The 16,842-nt window shown below is 46.4% G+C and overlaps 1 protein-coding gene across 3 annotated transcripts in view; it reads right to left on the reverse strand.

Moving 5' to 3' along the window:
- Positions 1–16,842, reverse strand: part of FMNL1 (formin like 1) — a 1,060,054-nt gene that overhangs the window by 541,301 nt on the left and 501,911 nt on the right. For all 3 annotated transcript variants that reach the window (XM_085647374.1, XM_085647364.1, XM_085647383.1), the window contains exon 9: positions 13,531–13,624. In XM_085647374.1, the coding sequence (XP_085503500.1) occupies positions 13,531–13,624 (94 nt within the window). The remainder of the gene's footprint in view (positions 1–13,530; positions 13,625–16,842) is intronic.

The following is a 16,842-nucleotide window of genomic DNA, read 5'->3' on the forward strand; positions in this document are numbered from 1 at the left end:
CTTTTTGAACCATGAGATATTTCTGGTCATTTCTTCCCCTTCTTTTTCCACAGTTATCATGGTTCCCTTGACACCGACTACTGTCCAGTATCCTGACTCGTACATGGTTCGGAATTTTCCTCCCGGTCTCCAATCTTTCATTATCACCGTGTCCCCTTGTTGCACATCCTGGGACGACGCCCAGCAAAATGTTGTCTCCCCCTTCGCCCGAGGGCGTCTTCCTCATCGCAAGGCAGCAGAGCCCACCCTGGGCAGACAGGGATGGTGGCCACGGCGGAACCCATTGAACATCAGCACCCAAGCGGTTTGACGGGTGGTGCTGTGTGGAGTGCTACGATTCTCTCGGAGAAATAACTGCAGGTGTCATTCAGGATCTGCAGTCTCTGCCACGGCAATGCGTAGAGCATTGTTGGGAGTTCTCATGAACCTCTCAATTTTGCTGTTAGCTTGCGGCCATTGCGGGGTGATGCGGCGATGTCGTATCCCATGATGCTGCATGAAGTCACGGAATTCATCCCCTTGGAATGGGGGCCCATTGTTGCTCTTGATCTCTTCTAGACACCCGAACATTGCAAATGTCTTCACAAGCACCAGGGCAACCCAGGAGAATGCGTTGGAGCTGACGATTTCTACTACGGGGTATTTGGAGTAGCTGTTGAACATAGCTATGCTCGCTCGACCATTGGGGAAACTCCCAAAGTCGATGGTAACCTTCTCCCACAGTGCCTTCCCATGCTCTTCTGTTTGGATGGGCGCCGGTCGTTCTGGGACGCTGGTCAGCCGGCAGGCAGGGCGTCTCTTTACGGTTTCCTCCACTCAGGCCTCCATCCCCGGGAACCAGATCTTTTCTCGCATCCGGACATTCATTTTTTCGATCCCCTGGTGTCCTCCGTGAGCTAACTGCGGTGCTTGGTGTTGTAGGGCTGCGGGGATGACGATGCGGGATCCCCTCAACAGAATTCCTCCTTGAGTCACACTTAACTCATTCCTGATTCTCCACTTCTTCATGAGGCACTTCCTGTCGGGTACTGGCCAATCGTTTGCTGATTGAAAGAACTGGTGCCAGTTGCCCCCTTGGACGGCGTTGCGCACTTTGGCAATCTTGGGGTATCCTTCTGCTCCAGCAGCGATGCCCGCTAGCGTCAGTGCTTTCGGGCATGTGATGGTTGAGACCATGTTCAGATGAGCCTCAAGTGTTTCGACTTCCGGCTCTTCTCCCTGCTCTCCCTTTGGGGCCGGGTGTTGCGAGAGGAAATTGGCTGGGTTCTTAGGTGCCTGGTCGGTATGCTACTTCCATCTCGTATTGCTGGAGCCCAATGGCCCATGCTCAATCCTCGGAGGTGGGTGCGGTGCTGACCCCTTGAATAAAGGTACCAACGGTTGGTGGTCTGTGATGACCTTAAATGGTTGGCTGCAGATGTACAAATGAAAATGTTGGGCATGCCCACCGGATGGCCAAGGCCTCCTGCTCGATCTGCACATAGCGCGTCTCCATGGGCGAGAGTGCCTTGCTGGTGTACGCAAGTGCCGCCCACCTTCCTGGCTCCTGTTCCTATGTTAACACTGCTCCGAGGCCCACGGGGCTGGCGTCGACCAGTATCTCGGTGTGTTTAGCGGGGTCGAAGTACACCAGCGTGGTGTGGTTGAGGAGGGCGCTTTTAACCTTCTGGAATGCTGTCTCCTCCAAGGGCCCCCACTTCCACATGGTGTCCGTGCAAGTAAGGTTCTGGAGGGGCTCCGCGATGGTGGCCAAGTCAGGGATGAATCGGCCACAGTATGTAGCCATCCTGAGGAAGCTTTGCACTTCGGACAAATTTGAGGGGGATGGCACGTCTTTGATGGCTTGAGACTTCCGCGGATCTACTTGGATTCCCTCCTGGTTGAAAATGTAGCTGAAGAACTCTATCTGCTTCTGGAAGAATAAGCACTTTTCCTTATGCAGGGTGACGCCATGTTCTTGGAGTCGCTTCAGCGTGGCTCTCAGGTGTTTCTAGTGCTCATCCGCGGTGTTGGAGTGGATGATGAAGTCATCACTCACGTTCAATACCCCTGGCAGGCTTGTTAGGATTTCTTGCACCGTGTCCTGGAAATCCTCCACTGCGGCCGATATTCCAAAATTGAGGCATTTGTATCTCCTCAACCCTAGGTGGGTACTGAACGTGGTGATGTAGCAGCTTTCTTTGGCTAGGACCAACTGGTGGTGTGGAAATGAGCCTTTTTAGGGGCCCACTGGTGCAGGGGTTCACCATTCTCTGTCCATGGGTCCTTAAACCAACAAAGAAGAGATTGACACTGAAGCTGGAATTCAAAAATAACAAGTTTATTCACTCATGAGTGAGACCACATCCATACAACACCCTCAAGTGTTCCAGGAGGTAGTGGCTTGAATACACAGATCATGGGTCTTATATACTGTGTTTGCTGTGGAGTAAGCATGTAAACTCAAATAAAAGGTACAAACATACACAGGAATAGCTATCGACTAACATGGGCAGATGGATATCACTTAGTCAGAAAAGTGGGAGGGGAGACAGAACTGCTTACATCAGTAAGACATGACGGACAGTTACATTTTTAAACAGGTGCATTCTAGCAGCTACAGGCCTTTCTGAGCTCATACATTGCTTGAGCTTAGAATAGAAGGAGTTAACTAAAGCTGATGACTCAAGCAGAAAAGAAAGGCAAGCAACAGTGAAGACGGAAGAATCACATGGCTAACAAAATGGACGCCACAACCAAGATGGCTTCAGCTCATGCTAACAGATTATCTGCGATTTCCATAGTGGTACCCCACATTCAGGTCCAATTTGGAAAACCACCAGGACCCGTTGACGTCAGCCACAATGCCGTCCATCATTGGCGTGATATGGCATTCCCGCCGGATGGCCTTTTTGAGAAGACGCATATCGATACATAGCCTGATCTTTCCTGGCTGTTGTGGCTTCTCCGCTATCACCATGGGGGACACCCATGGCATGGGACCTTCTCGATGACCCCATGATCTTCCAGCTTTTGCAGCTCCTGTTCCACTATTGGTCTGAGGTGGGATGGGATCTGCCTTGGGTGTAGCGCCGTCGGGGCATCAGACGGGTTGATGTGGAGTTTGATTGAGGCCTTCTTGATATGTCCTATGTCTTTGAACAGGTCTGCAAATTGATTTAGCAGTTCTTTAGTTTGGTTCGCCTGTACACTCCTTGCGAACATTACCAGGCCTAGATCATCGGCAGCGTGGCTGCTAAATAGCATGTCGGCCTCTTGGTTGATGACATGAATGTCGGTGGTGATCTTGTTGTCTTCTGACCGTATTGGAACGGTCATCTTGCCGCGGAGCGGAAGGGGTGAATCACTTCCATACGCAAAGATCTTTGTTTTGGAAGGTTTTAGTTCTGGTTTGGGTCTGAGTCGATTGTACTGCTGGATCCCCATAACGTTAACTGATGCGCTGGTGTCAATGACTGCATTTACTTCCGACCCGGCGATCTTCATCGTGTATGTGGGCTGTGGTCTCCTTCGCTTCTTGAGCGCCTGCGTGAAGGAAACTAGGTACGTCTCTCCTTCTTCGTCTTCCGTGGATGTGTCTTCCACTCGGTAGGTGGCTTGTTCGTTCTTCTTCTCACCTCGTGAGGACGTGAGGGAGGTGCTTGATAGCTGGCGCACTAGTCTCCACATTGGTTTGGCTCTTTTGCTGACCTTGCGCTGGGTTTTCCTCCGGCATACAGACGCAAAATGATTTGGGATGCCACAGTTGGAGCAGGTCTTCCCTTGGGCAGGGCACGCCTGGGGTGGGTGCTCTTCAATCCCAGAGTATCCTCACTGGCCTTTCGGGGTCTGTCTCGGGCTCTGACAGCATCAGCCTGCTCCGTTTTGATGGTTGCACTCTTTTCTGTCATTCGCGTTAATGCTAAGTCCATCTCGTCTGCTCTAGCTGCTTATAGGTCGTGTGTCCTGTCCATAACCAGTATGTTGTTGAGGGGTATGTTCGGCTGCCTCAATATCAGTCTGCGTAGTATCTTGCTGTGCACCCCTTGGATGAGCTGAGCACTAATCTCCTTTGCAGCCCTGTCTTCAGTAGCGTATGTACTTGCTAGTTCTCTCAGCCTCGCATGGAATGCGTCGATTTATTCCCCCGCTTGTCGCAACTTGAATCTCTCGAAATCTGATTTCAATTGAGGGTCAAAGTGCGCGTTGAGTGCCGTCACCGCCGCGTCATAGTCGTTTGGGGCTCCTGTGTTCGGGAGGTGTTTGAATAGCAGATATACTTCTTCCCCAGCTTAGTGAAATAGTAGTGATCGCTTCACTGCCCTGTCCGTTTCCCTGGTTGCCACAAAATAATTTTCCAACCGTCCCAGCTGCATTTTCCACTGTGGGCACCCAGTGGTGGAGTCAGCCGCCTCACTAGAGGGGGGTAGCACACCTGTGGGTGCATGTTGCGTGATGACTCGGACTGGTGGCTGGTTCTCATCAAGGTTGTCACCCATTGTGCCCTGAGGGTTGTGTCCTGGTGCTGCAGGGTGTAATGTGCGTTGGTTCTTTGACGCACCCCCTGGTGTGTGTTCCCGTTTTTCTCCTCGCGTATGCGCGCAGTGGGGACGTGTCACCATCTTCTTGCTGGGCGTTGGAGGTGTTCCCTGTCGGCAGTGTTATTTCCTGCCTCATGCCTGTGGCCTTTCGCTGCTGGTGCTCTCTTTCTTCTCCCCTAGGGCCTTGTCTGCGTGGGTGTGGGCCTCCGTGTGCCTGTGCAGGAGCTGCATCTTTACTGGCTGTTCTGGAACATGTACTGTTGCTGCGGCGGCTGCTTGCTTCCGATACTGCCAGCCGCAGTGCTCAGGGAAAGTGGATAACACTCCCGCGCCTCGTCTCCGGTGCGCGTTGAGCTGCTGGGCGGCCGTGCACAATGTCGGGTGCACGGTGAGTGCGCAGGAGCGTAGGTTCAGCTCCGCGCTCGTCGCCAGTGTGGAGAGCTGCCTGGATCAGACCTCGTGGGCCTAAACCGCGTATTGTGCAGGAAAATAATTGACACCACACAGTATGCAGGTTGGGTGCCGACTGACCTCGTGCGGTCAAGCTCCCTTTTTAATATTTGCGCTCCACCCGCTGGCGTGAGCGCTTGGGTGCGACACATGCAGCCTGTGCCGGGCTAATGTGCTGGACCGCCAACCCATTACACCTGGAACACAGGAGCAGCTCTTCCTAATGGACGCTGGTTGGAGCTTCACTGGCCTGGTTTCTGTCAATTTTTTTATTAAACAAATAGTTCATGATATTATTCACTATTATTAGTGTACTAGAAAATGGAGTACATTAGCTGGAATATGACCCTGAATGCTGTTAAATGCATATTGTATGCATGCTTGCGGGTGAGAGTTTGTTTATGTGCGGGAGAGTGTGTGAATATGTTAGTATGTGTAAGCTTGTGTGTGTGAGCATTGTAAAGGTCAAATGGCATGCAATGTCACTTCCGCAACCCCTTGCATTATGGTGAATTGACGTCCATGGACAACAGTGAGCACTGATGTCTGGCAGCAGGATCTGAATGATATATGTGAACTTGGGGACTCAGATGGCGACTGTTGAACGAACAGAGGGACGTCTTGTTTTTAATCTTTTAGCCAGCAGGTGGCGGCCTTGTACAGGCAAACTAAACTGGCTGAGCCAGCGTTACATAGAAAGATTATGTCACAAACAGAGCATCCTCAAGGGCAGCACAACCTGTTCTAATGAGTGGTGCAAATGCAGCAGGAGAGAAGGCGCAGTCTTTCACCTTCAGGGCTAGAACGGGATACTGGATGCACAGCTATTTACTTTAAAACGTGACTTAGAAGAATGACATAAGGGTGCGAGTCACCCTTTCACCTCCCTAACCGCCCAACCGTACTACTCCCTTCTTGGGGACATGGTCACCGAGCCTTTCGCCTTCCGTGGTGTGATGTGAGTGTTACCGCAAGAGTACATAACCTGTCCGCTGCAGTCGTATACGGTCCGGTACTGAGATGTGGCTTCAGAGCCCTTCTGTGATTTGGCCACTGGAACAGAAACAGATTTACCCCTCTTGAATGTGCGATGCCTCATGAAATGGTGGTTTATGTGTGCTGCTCGATGGGACCAGGGGCTTCTCCTCCATTTGAGCAGAGGGGCATCCCCCACAAGCCCTAGAGCTGAAAAATAAAATGGTAATAAGTTTATTTATTACCATTTTAATTTTTCGGCAACCCGACCTGAACTGTCAGGACGGGGCGGAGTCAGCGCTGCCGAGTGGCAGCAGCAGGAAACTGTGCGCTGTAAAATGTGCATCTCTCTTTGGCCGGCCGTCTCCTATAACTAAATAGGTGGGCAGCCAGAAACACGCATTTTAAAGTTCACTAACCAAGCTCTCTTAGACAACTGGGTTAGAGAAAGCGCAGGGTTCCAGTGCTCTTAGAAGCGCTGGGAGAGCCTGCTCTATCCAATCCTGGTGCTGCTTTCATGCTGTGAGAGCAGCACCAGGATTGGGTAGTGCAGTTTCCTACATTTGGAGCTTCCTGGAAAACACCCGAGGGAGGAGGACGTCCCGCTGCGATGGAAAGTGAATTGTTTTTGTGCCCCCCCCACCACCCAACCACCCTCGATGCAAATCACCCGCCACTGTAAATGTCACTCTTCTTTAACAGCCTGATACTTGAAGACAGAGCCGCTTGGCTCTGGAACAGGACTGCAGGGCTAGGGCACATAATCCATGGGTTCTAGCGATGCTCAGATCAGTGTTTGGCCTTTTGAACATGTAACATGACCATCAAGAGAGCCTCTTTACTAAGTCCTGACAGACCCCTTGATCTGTTAACAGGGTGCCCCTATTTAATTATAGGAGATCCCACACCTCCTCCGTTAGTGGCATGGTTCTTCATAGGGTTGCCACCCCAGACGCCTTGTGCATCTGGGTGTGCTGCGGCGCCTGACTTACAGCAGAGCGGGTTTTTCTTTATCAGGGATCAGAACAGTTAAAATGACGTTAAGTTGTCTTTACCAGAAAGGGCAATTTTGTTGATGGGAGCCTTAGCTAAGGTTAAAAGAATGACAAATTAAGATGTGAATTGGGACAGGTGTTTACCATACTCTTGTGTACTCGTGTGTGACAACATTCAGAGCTTAGAGGACACCAACGTAGCGGGTGCGACACCTTGACAAATGGGTGACTACAGGGTCCGCCAGCCTCTAATTCTCTATGATGTTATGGGCAACAAAAACTAATATTAATCCACAGGACGCAATCCTGTTGTGAGCATAACAGAGAAAGTAAGTTACGTCACAATCTCACAAGATCATAATTGATAGTACTCACGAGTACACCAGTGTATGGCAAACACCTGATAGCATAAAAGGGATCTAGCTATCAGTCCTAAAGAAAGCCATTTGACCCTGACTGGCATCTAAAAGACATGGCTGAAACACATAGACCAAGATGTGAGAGATCATAATTGTCTTGCTTCACATCTAACCTTGTGATTCTTTTAACCCTATCTAAGGCTCCGGTCAATAAAATCACCCTTTCTGGCAGGGACACCTAAAGGTAATCTTGGAAGTTCTGATCCCCGTTAAAGAAAAAACAGCTCCACTGTAAGTCAGGCGTCGCAGCACACCCAAATGCACTGGGCGTCTTGGGTGGGAACCCTATGATGGAGCATGACACTTGCGGACGGACATGGGTGCGGGTTCTCCCATATCTAAACAGGTGCACCCTTTGGACAGATCAAGGGATCTGTCAGGACAAAGGAAATATCCTCTCTGTTGTTGGTCATTTAATATAGTTTGGAAGTGGAGTGAGCCCTTACTCTGTTTACTCCCCTCCTTGATTATGGTTCTTTTAAATATGTAATCATCGAGCCATGTCCATGGATGGGTTGAGCTTTAGCCGAGGAACCCTTGTGTCTGATTCAGCAGATGGCAAAGTCACTGGCACAGAGATGCAGACTTTTTTAGCGAAGCCAATGATCCGGTTGGTCAAGGAGTGGACGCTACTGTGTCGCTACCAATGGAATGCTTAGGTTCTGAAATTAGATGGCAGAGCATTGTGTCTCCATGAAAGGAGGCTTGGCTATGGGCATGAGGCTACAGATTCTTGTGTCGCTACCAATGGAAGGCTTAGTTGTGCGTGTCTATATGGAAGTTTGGTAATAGCTTTTCATTACAGATCATTGGTTACGGATGATTGTGTCTCTCAGAGGAGGTTTGGTTATCTTGTCTTCATCAATGGAGGCCTGTTCTTGTCGTGAGTGTACAGATCATTAGTTTCTGGCCTATTACAGATTTCTGTGTTTCTATCAAATGATGTTTGGTTATTGGAAGATTACAGGTTATTGTGTTTCTTCAATGAAAGTTTTTTTACTGGCATGAGGCCACAGACCAGTGTGTCTCTATCAGTGGAGGTTTGGTGATTGGAATGGGAGTGCAGGTCATTGGCTATTGGCATAATACAGCTAAGTGTCTCTCTATTAATGAAGGTTTGGTTATTGGCTAATTACAGACGATTGTGGTTAATCAATGGAAGTTTGGTTATTGGCTGATTGCAGATGGTTGTGGTTTCTCAATGGAGGTTTGGTTTTTGGCCGATTACAGATGATCGTGGTTTACAAATTTAGGTTTGATATTAGGATGAGATCGCAGATCATTCTGGTTTTGTCGATGGAGGTTTGGTTATTGGCTGTTTGCAGATGGTTGTGGTTACAATTTTAGGTTTGTTCTTGGGGATAAGATTACAGATGATTGTGGTTTTATCAATGGAGGGTTGGTTACTGGCATGATATTACAGATGATTGTGGCTTTATCAATGGAGGTTTGGTTACTTGCAAGATATTACAGCTCGCTATTTTTTCTTTCACTGGGGCTGTGGTTAGTGGCTCTCCCTAGTTTTCTACTCAAGGGATGGTACGAGTATTGGCACTGTGTTACAAAGATAATAAATATGAACATGTGGTGCTGATACAGAATTCTAGGCACATTAACATTATTCTTGGTTTATTGTAATGCATGGTTACTGGCACAGGCACACAGAGCGTTTCATGCACAGGCAGTGCTTTAAATGGGCCGGTACTCACCGGTACATAGTACCGGCACTTTTTCATTTTTTTACATCGAGTACCGGCACTTTTCCTTGAATTACGGAGAGTACCGGTACTCACAAGGGCCTGGCTTTGATGCAGGTGGCACTCTGGTCATCAATCACCTCGTACCTCGGCAGCACCTTCCACTCTTAATCACAGTGGAAGCCTGGGCTGGGCTGGGCTCGCACAAGAGAACAGTTGCTCCTATCACCATTACACAGTGATCTGCATGTACTGCTTTGGAAGCCATCAGAGCAGAGGTGTGGCTGCAGGGAGGTTCGTTTAGCCTCTGTTTTTACACAGCGGGGGCAGAGAGGTGGCTATGAAACCTAATGGGCGAGGGTGTGAGAGGCATTGTTCAGGGTAACACAGTGATACAATGACGCTTTTGTAGGAGAAAGCGCTCTTTGTAAACTGCTGCCATTAGACTTTTTAACTCAAATTCTCCAGTACATCTATGACAAGACAAGATTTTGAGCACTATGTTAAAGTCAAATACTTGATATTGTGCATCTTCAAAACACATACAAGTATTTTTTCCAGTTACTGTTGCCTGTGGTGGGTATTTTCAATTTGCCTGGCCAGAACAAAACGTTTGCGCTTACTTTCACTATTTTTAAACATCCTTTCACAACTAAATTGCCTATTTGCATGTGTAAATATAATGGGATCTCGGTACCATACACACTCCGGCGTGAAAAATGTGATATGCTCTTTGAACAGAGATGTTTGCAGCCAGTGCTAAACCATCTGGGCTTACATGCCACAAGGACGTATACGGCTGAATTTTAATCAAAAGCCAATATATGTAATGCATGACTAGGTAAGTGCATGTAACTCACACTCATGGTTGCAATTTATTGCACACTGTGATTGGACGGCAAAAGCAGGAAAACAAACGTTTTATCTATTTTGCACCCCCAGGTGGTCATTGGTACAAGTTATTTGAGTACAAGCACAGGAAACATATTTTATTTGTAATAAGTCTCATTTCCTGATTGGGACTTCATGTCAGTAGCCATATTTCGATTCAGACAGACCCTCTTGCCATTTGTAACATGATGTGAATGTCTGTTGCTTTTTTAAAATATTTATTTCATCGACAGTTAAAAATGTAAGAATACATTTGACATTTACTATATTAGGTATATGAGGCATATAATATGTTATCTAAATTAACATACGTGGGATTGCAATAAATACTGCAAAGTAATGTCAACAAAAGATTTTAAAGCAATTCAAAATATCCAATAGAGACTTTTTTCAACGTGTGCTGTGTTACGTATATGGGTGTATATTTTAGTTACACAGAGTGTATTCAGAGAACCCAGTTAGATATCTTTATTTATCTAAAGTCACATGTGCAACCTGTTCTTTCTGTCCACCACTCATTTTCAATTACATCAAATGGAATGTTGAAAGGTTGAGCCACCAGCAGCAACTTCACCAGCGTCTCTGTGTCCACATTTCTTATCCAGTGACAGGGAGAGAGAGAATATGCCGATTACTGAAGTTACACAAAGTATGTCCCTTGGATAGCAACTCTGGTTTCCATTTTAGACAGAAACACCCACTAGTGCAGAGAATGAAAAGAGTGTCTGACGAATTGCTAGCTTTTTTGCAGCTAAGCATTTACTAATCTTATGAAACAGGAAGCCAGTAGCTTTCTCTTAAATAAGTAAGATTGGGGCACCATAAGTAGCAATAAAGTGGATAACTCTGGTGGTTAATGCGCTTGCTAGAAAGATCTGTGTGCATTCTAATCTAAGGTTCAACTCACCATAAAATCGCATAGAGGGTCATTGTGCCTGCTGGAAAGCATAGCATGCAACATGTAGATCAGAGATTTGTTTTTTATGTAGATAGCTCAGTTGGATACTGGTTTTGTTGCATAGATCCTTGTCTTCCCTGTAGGTCACAAGTTAACATCCTTGACATATATCTTAGTGAATGATGCCCTTGCAGCAAGGACCTGCATGCAACAACAAGGCATATGTATAGAACCTTACTATTTTTTTCTCAATCTGTTAATTTTTTAAGGTTGCTAAAAAGGTGTTCCTTTGGGTAGTAATAAACACTTACTAGTAAGTGCTATATAAATGGTTATTAGTGTAAAAAGCTAATGGACAGATACATCCGATATTCTAACAATGCATGCAGATTTCTTGCATAAAAATCTTAAAAAGGTGAAGAATTTAGCCACGCCCCTTGTTCCGCCTTTAGCACCATCCTTATGTCCGCCCCAAGCTCCACCCCCAGTCTCTCCCTTCTTTTCATGAGTACCTGCACTTATTTTTGTCCATTTAAAGCACTGTGCACAGGGATGTGTGCCAAGTACGTTAATGCTGTAGCTTGTACGGTTGTGTGCAGGGCATTGCCACTGGGGATCAGAGCCACTCGCCTGTAGGCTTTGGTGGCAAAGGAAATTGGCACAGGGATGTGGAAATCTTAACCTCAAAAATATATAGGAAGATGATGTAAGTCTATACGGTAGAGCTCCCATTATATAAGAAATGTGGGCAATGTGTATGCCCTGTCATTCCATGCCACGGGAGGCTGGCGGTGACAAATGGTTAGGAATGCTTGAGGACGCTGCCAGACAGGTACTCCTGTTTGTATTAGCGTGTGTGTGGATGAGACTCTGCGGTACATGGGACTGGCACAGGCATACACTCCTTCCAGCTCTAAGTGTGGCTTGTACATGGCATTGGCCGAGTGGGACAATCGTTTCACTTTTAAATCTATGCAGAGAAGCTTGGTACAGAATACTGAGTTTTTCATCCCAGGTAGCTTGTGGTTCATGAGCTTGGCACGGGTACACACAGCCTTCCACCTCAGTGTGGATGTAACGTGTGGCATTGGCACAATATAGCTCGCCTTCCACCAGGAAGGTTGTGTAGTACAACACGTGGGCACAGACATGGAGAACCTTTCATTTTCACGACTCTGACACATTGGACTGGCACTGGCACACAGAGCCCTCTACCTCTAAGCGTGGGTGGTGCACGGCCCTGGCACACTGGTACACAGTGGTACACGCCTGTCGCCTGCATGCCCGAAGGATTCAAGACTTAAACCCGGAAACATTTCACAACCTTGGCAGAAACCTAAGACGCCCTTGGCAGAGAGGAGCTGGCCTCATTCACTGCCCAGTCCTCGAGGACATGGGCACCCTCTGCTCTGCAGGCACTCCGGATCGGGGAGAGAGAAAGGGCAGCGCAAGGAGGGCACCTGATCCCTTTGCCTTCCGAGTGACATCAGCACCCTCCTGCTGGCCAGATACTGCCGCCTCCAGCGAACCGTGATACTCTCGGCTCCCCTTACACACGGAGCCGCCGCCTCCTCCCTCCACGCGCTGGTTTCCAGGGACAACGAAAAACATCAGCCCACCTCGCGCCAGGTATCAGGTGAAGGCCCCAAGGTGACACCTCTCTGGCAGCCCGCTGGTCCCGCAGGAGAGCTGCAGGACGTCCTCGCTGTGTCCTACATGCTGATTCAGTCATGTAGGCCCTCATCCCTGAACTGATTAATTCACCCACACATCTAACGTTCTGTAAATCCATACCCACCCACACACCAGTTCATTCATTCATGAACGTATTCGTCTGTGGATCTAGGTCCTTGCATTCAACCACCACATTACACAATTGAGGCAACCGTCCACCCACACACCAATTAATGCAAATACAAGCGCAAAGACACACTACCATGATACAGCCGTCGCACATCCATTCAACTGTAAAACAAATGCACCTAACATGCATGTCGACGTATCCTCAAAGTACGTATATGCATTGTAGTAGTAAATGTAGTAACATGTCGACATGCACAATGCCTGTACACATTCTTCGGCGACGAGACGTCATGAATGACAGCGTCAGCCCATTCTCGCCTCTTATGTTTTATTTGGGTTTGCTGTACAGATCTGGACATTGAAAGTGGGACCACAGGCTCTTACAGCATTGGGGGAATCGTTTCTTGTTTGTTTTATATATCACATGACAATAATATTGCATCCACTACATTAAAAGGTGAGTGTGTTATTACTGTCCTTAACTCCACTGATTCTTAGAGTCTAAGTTAAGTGTCGGTGGAGCTAACACTAGTAAATAAATACATACTTTCCTTACAAGATAGTAGTAGGCGAGGTAGTGATGTGATATTACTCTAGGTCAATATTGTCACATATAATATAAACTGACAGTCAAGCATTCCCAGATTGTCCATTTAGGTGTATCTTCCTTTGGAAGATGAAGAGCCGACTGTAACAAATCACCTTGAGTACATCGGTTAAAATCTTTAAAATGCAGAAATTGTAATTTAAAACGATATAAAGACAATACACTGCTAATGAGCTTGCTCTGCCAAAATAAAGAGTTCTTAGTGACCATCCACTCTGAAAATGACCACACCATGATGGACCCTTATCAAGATGGACTGGCCACCCTGAACTTACCTCTCTGAAATTGTCGAAGGCGGCCATGATAATATCGTGTCCACCACGAACCAGACAGACCGCAGCTAACAGCTCCAGCACGAGCGCCTTGGTCCTGGGGAAAGAAGATGCATAGTTGTTTGAAAGTGAATACAGAGGCATCCTAAAGGTTCGACAAGGACCCAATCCTCGGGTTACCGATTTTGCTGTAGGTTGACCTGAAGACAAAAATTCTGGGTGCAGTCACACATAGGTGCTTCTGGAATTCAACAAGAACCACATTTGTGCAAACGACATGTATTTCAACACGTACGAAAGAGAGGGTTACAGCCTCCATACTCCATACCAATGCTGAAAAAAACTGACCTTAAACCGCCCCCGCCCCAGAACTAATCAATACTGTGTCAATGCTTCATATTCGAACAAAGATGGGCCCTCAGTTATACACTCTTTCAATAAAGAAGCATTTGAAATTTGTAAATAACTAGAGCACATTGGATCAATAATCACCCATGTGAAAAATAACCAAAAGCCATGATAACCTACAGCATTGGAAATGAAGTAGCCATGTAATTTACATAATCAATTCCTATATTTCCTGAGCACCTTACAATCAGGCAATGGACTCCCCATGACTACTATTTAGAACTGTCCTATATCACTCACCCTGCTCTATTCCTTGCTAAGTTTGTAAAGATGGTGTCCCACAGAACCCATAATGCCTTTATCAATGTCCATCCAGCATTGTGTTCATCCCAGGCTCTGTTTATGGTCCAAGTTATACCTGATCTGGCTGTGTGTGCACAGACATTGGAATGTTGGTCGCATGGTGCCTATTCCAGAGTGTACAGTGCATCGAGTGTGTGCTTTGCCTACTGCCTGAGATTTCTGAATGTTATCTTTGGATTGCACTTTAGGTGATGTGTTGACTGCAGCTGTCCCTCAGCTGGATCTCCAATAACAATAAAGCATACGAGCAAACTCATAACAAGTCTGTCACTTAGCCATATGTTATTTGCCTTAGCTCTACTCTGATGATATTAATATTCCTCGCTCTGTGTCCAGGTACCATGATGATATCTCTGACATAAACCTGGATCAAAAGGCAGACATTTTATTTATTTTGAAGGATTGGCGAGGAGGGTCTTCTGGTCGGCTCCTTCTGTAGTGATTACAAGTTACAAACTACTTTGCTGCATTCATCAGTGATCCTCAGTTGATGGGTTTTCTCTCATATTCCATGGGAATATAACTGTTCAACTGCTGTCAGTTCCTACTCCAGTTTACAATGACTTGGCTTATTTATTGTGAAAAGCAATTAACAGTGGACTGTTATCACACATTAGCCAAACAAACCATGGGGATATTTAAGGTATGACAGACGTCTCCCAAATTTGCCTTGATAGAGAGGAACTGCCATCACAGCGGTTCCATTCAAGGTATAAATATATATGATGGACGCATGGCATTGATTTTGACAGCCATCCACCAAACGTTTAAAAAAAAAAAGGGGTTTTGGAAAAAAATATCTAGTGACCCTAAATAAGGCAGGTGGTGTCGAGCCCTTTCTCCTCCAACTGCTACCCTGTTGGCTCTCAGAGATAGCTTTCTGTCAATGGAGTTAAAGGGGTTCTGTCAACCGAGAGCTGACAGTCCACCCGTCTCTAAATGAGGTGGGCGCATCATCAGTTTAGTGGACAGGGTACTGTGTTACGTGCGTCATAAAATACTCAGTCTACAAACTCAACTCAAAGTCACCCCCTTAAAATGTGATAATCCTTATTAGGCCATCTTCAGCTGGACTTTATATATTTTTGACTACTGTAATTTGTTTACATTTGTACTTTTATTACTGTGTACCTGTTGGTTACCTTGTGGGAAAGTTTATGCCCTACAGGCAATAGGCTTCATTTATTTAATTGGAAATACATATGATAAAGCCGAAAAGTCTTCAAAGGTTGACTATTATGGTATATATAAAACATATGTAATTTTAATTACCCAGTGGCAGTGCCACTGGGCAGTTCTAATTAGGTTAGCTGTTCCAGAGGAAAAGCGTTTTTTTGAGATATATATATAAAATGTCAAAATGAATGTGCTTCAGATTCTCTTCTCAGTTTGTTATCATCTTTTTATTTTCATTATTTTACAGCATATTAAAAAATATTACAGCTTCCCAAGCAGTGCTAAAAGGATGCTTGTGCCCTGCATTTCCCGCGATAGCATAGCCACTAGACCATGGGTACTCGCAAACATTTGCCCAGAGGCTACAAAGTATGGCCTGTGGTGTGTCTGAGGGCTGCACTGATGCTAGTAGGGTGGCGGTAGGGGGTCTGGGTGGATCAGGGATTGTGAAAGGAAGTTTAATTGATTTTTAAATGAACGGGCAAGCATTTATTTGCAGGTTAACTAAAGTTAAGTGGTGCAGGACACCACCGTAGTTACTTCATAACTTTGCACTGTGCTTTTATGGTTATTTTTATGGTAACCGAATAAAATACTTCACAACTTAATTTAACCTACAAATAAATGCTTGGCCGTTTATTTACCATTTTTTCTGAATATTAGTGCTCATCAAGTGTACAGCAGCTCATGCTTCTTTTCACTGGGGAGGGGGGGCACATGATGTATAGGCAAGAGGGCCGCAAGCGCCCCCCACCCGGGCCGTACTTTGAGTATCACTGCTCTAGACGAGGCCACCGTCATGGAATAGTATTGTCCATAGTTCCACAGTTTTACAGTTCCAAGATGGCAACCACATTGGGGCTAAACATGGAGGCCATGTTGGAACTTCAAAACAAAAAAATACCATACACAATACCATTGCAAAATGTCCACCTGCTATGTTTAATTTTGTTCTTGCAAGCAGATGCCTCTCAGATTTGGGCAGCAGCATGTTTCCTTTTCCTACTTTTTTACTTTGGACTTGTCCTGAATATATTGTTTAGTTTGTGTGAGTTTATTGTGGTTGTGTAAGTGGATGCATGCAAGAATAAATCAGTAGATGGATAAATGGACACGAATTCTAAGATGAGTGACATGCATGATAACTTACTGAATGCCTAAAACCATCATTCACTGAGGAGGTGGTTTCATCTAAAAGCCAGGCCTGTTGGCATTGCCACTGCTTGTTTCTAAATGTGTGCTATGGAGTAGTCTTGAGAACACACTGTCTTGCCGGAGAATCATCTTCTGCTGTACTAGTTCTAACCCTTAACCAACTCCTAGATCAAGCTTTGACTGCGCACCACTGCTACCCCTGGAGAGTCAAGGCAACCACAGCAGTCTTGTGACCCTGCAAGAAGTAATAACCAAGCCCTGGGATAGTGAGGA

Source organism: Triturus cristatus, chromosome 1_1, assembly GCF_964204655.1.
Source record: "Triturus cristatus chromosome 1_1, aTriCri1.1, whole genome shotgun sequence".
In the NCBI taxonomy this organism is placed as follows: domain Eukaryota; kingdom Metazoa; phylum Chordata; class Amphibia; order Caudata; family Salamandridae; genus Triturus; species Triturus cristatus.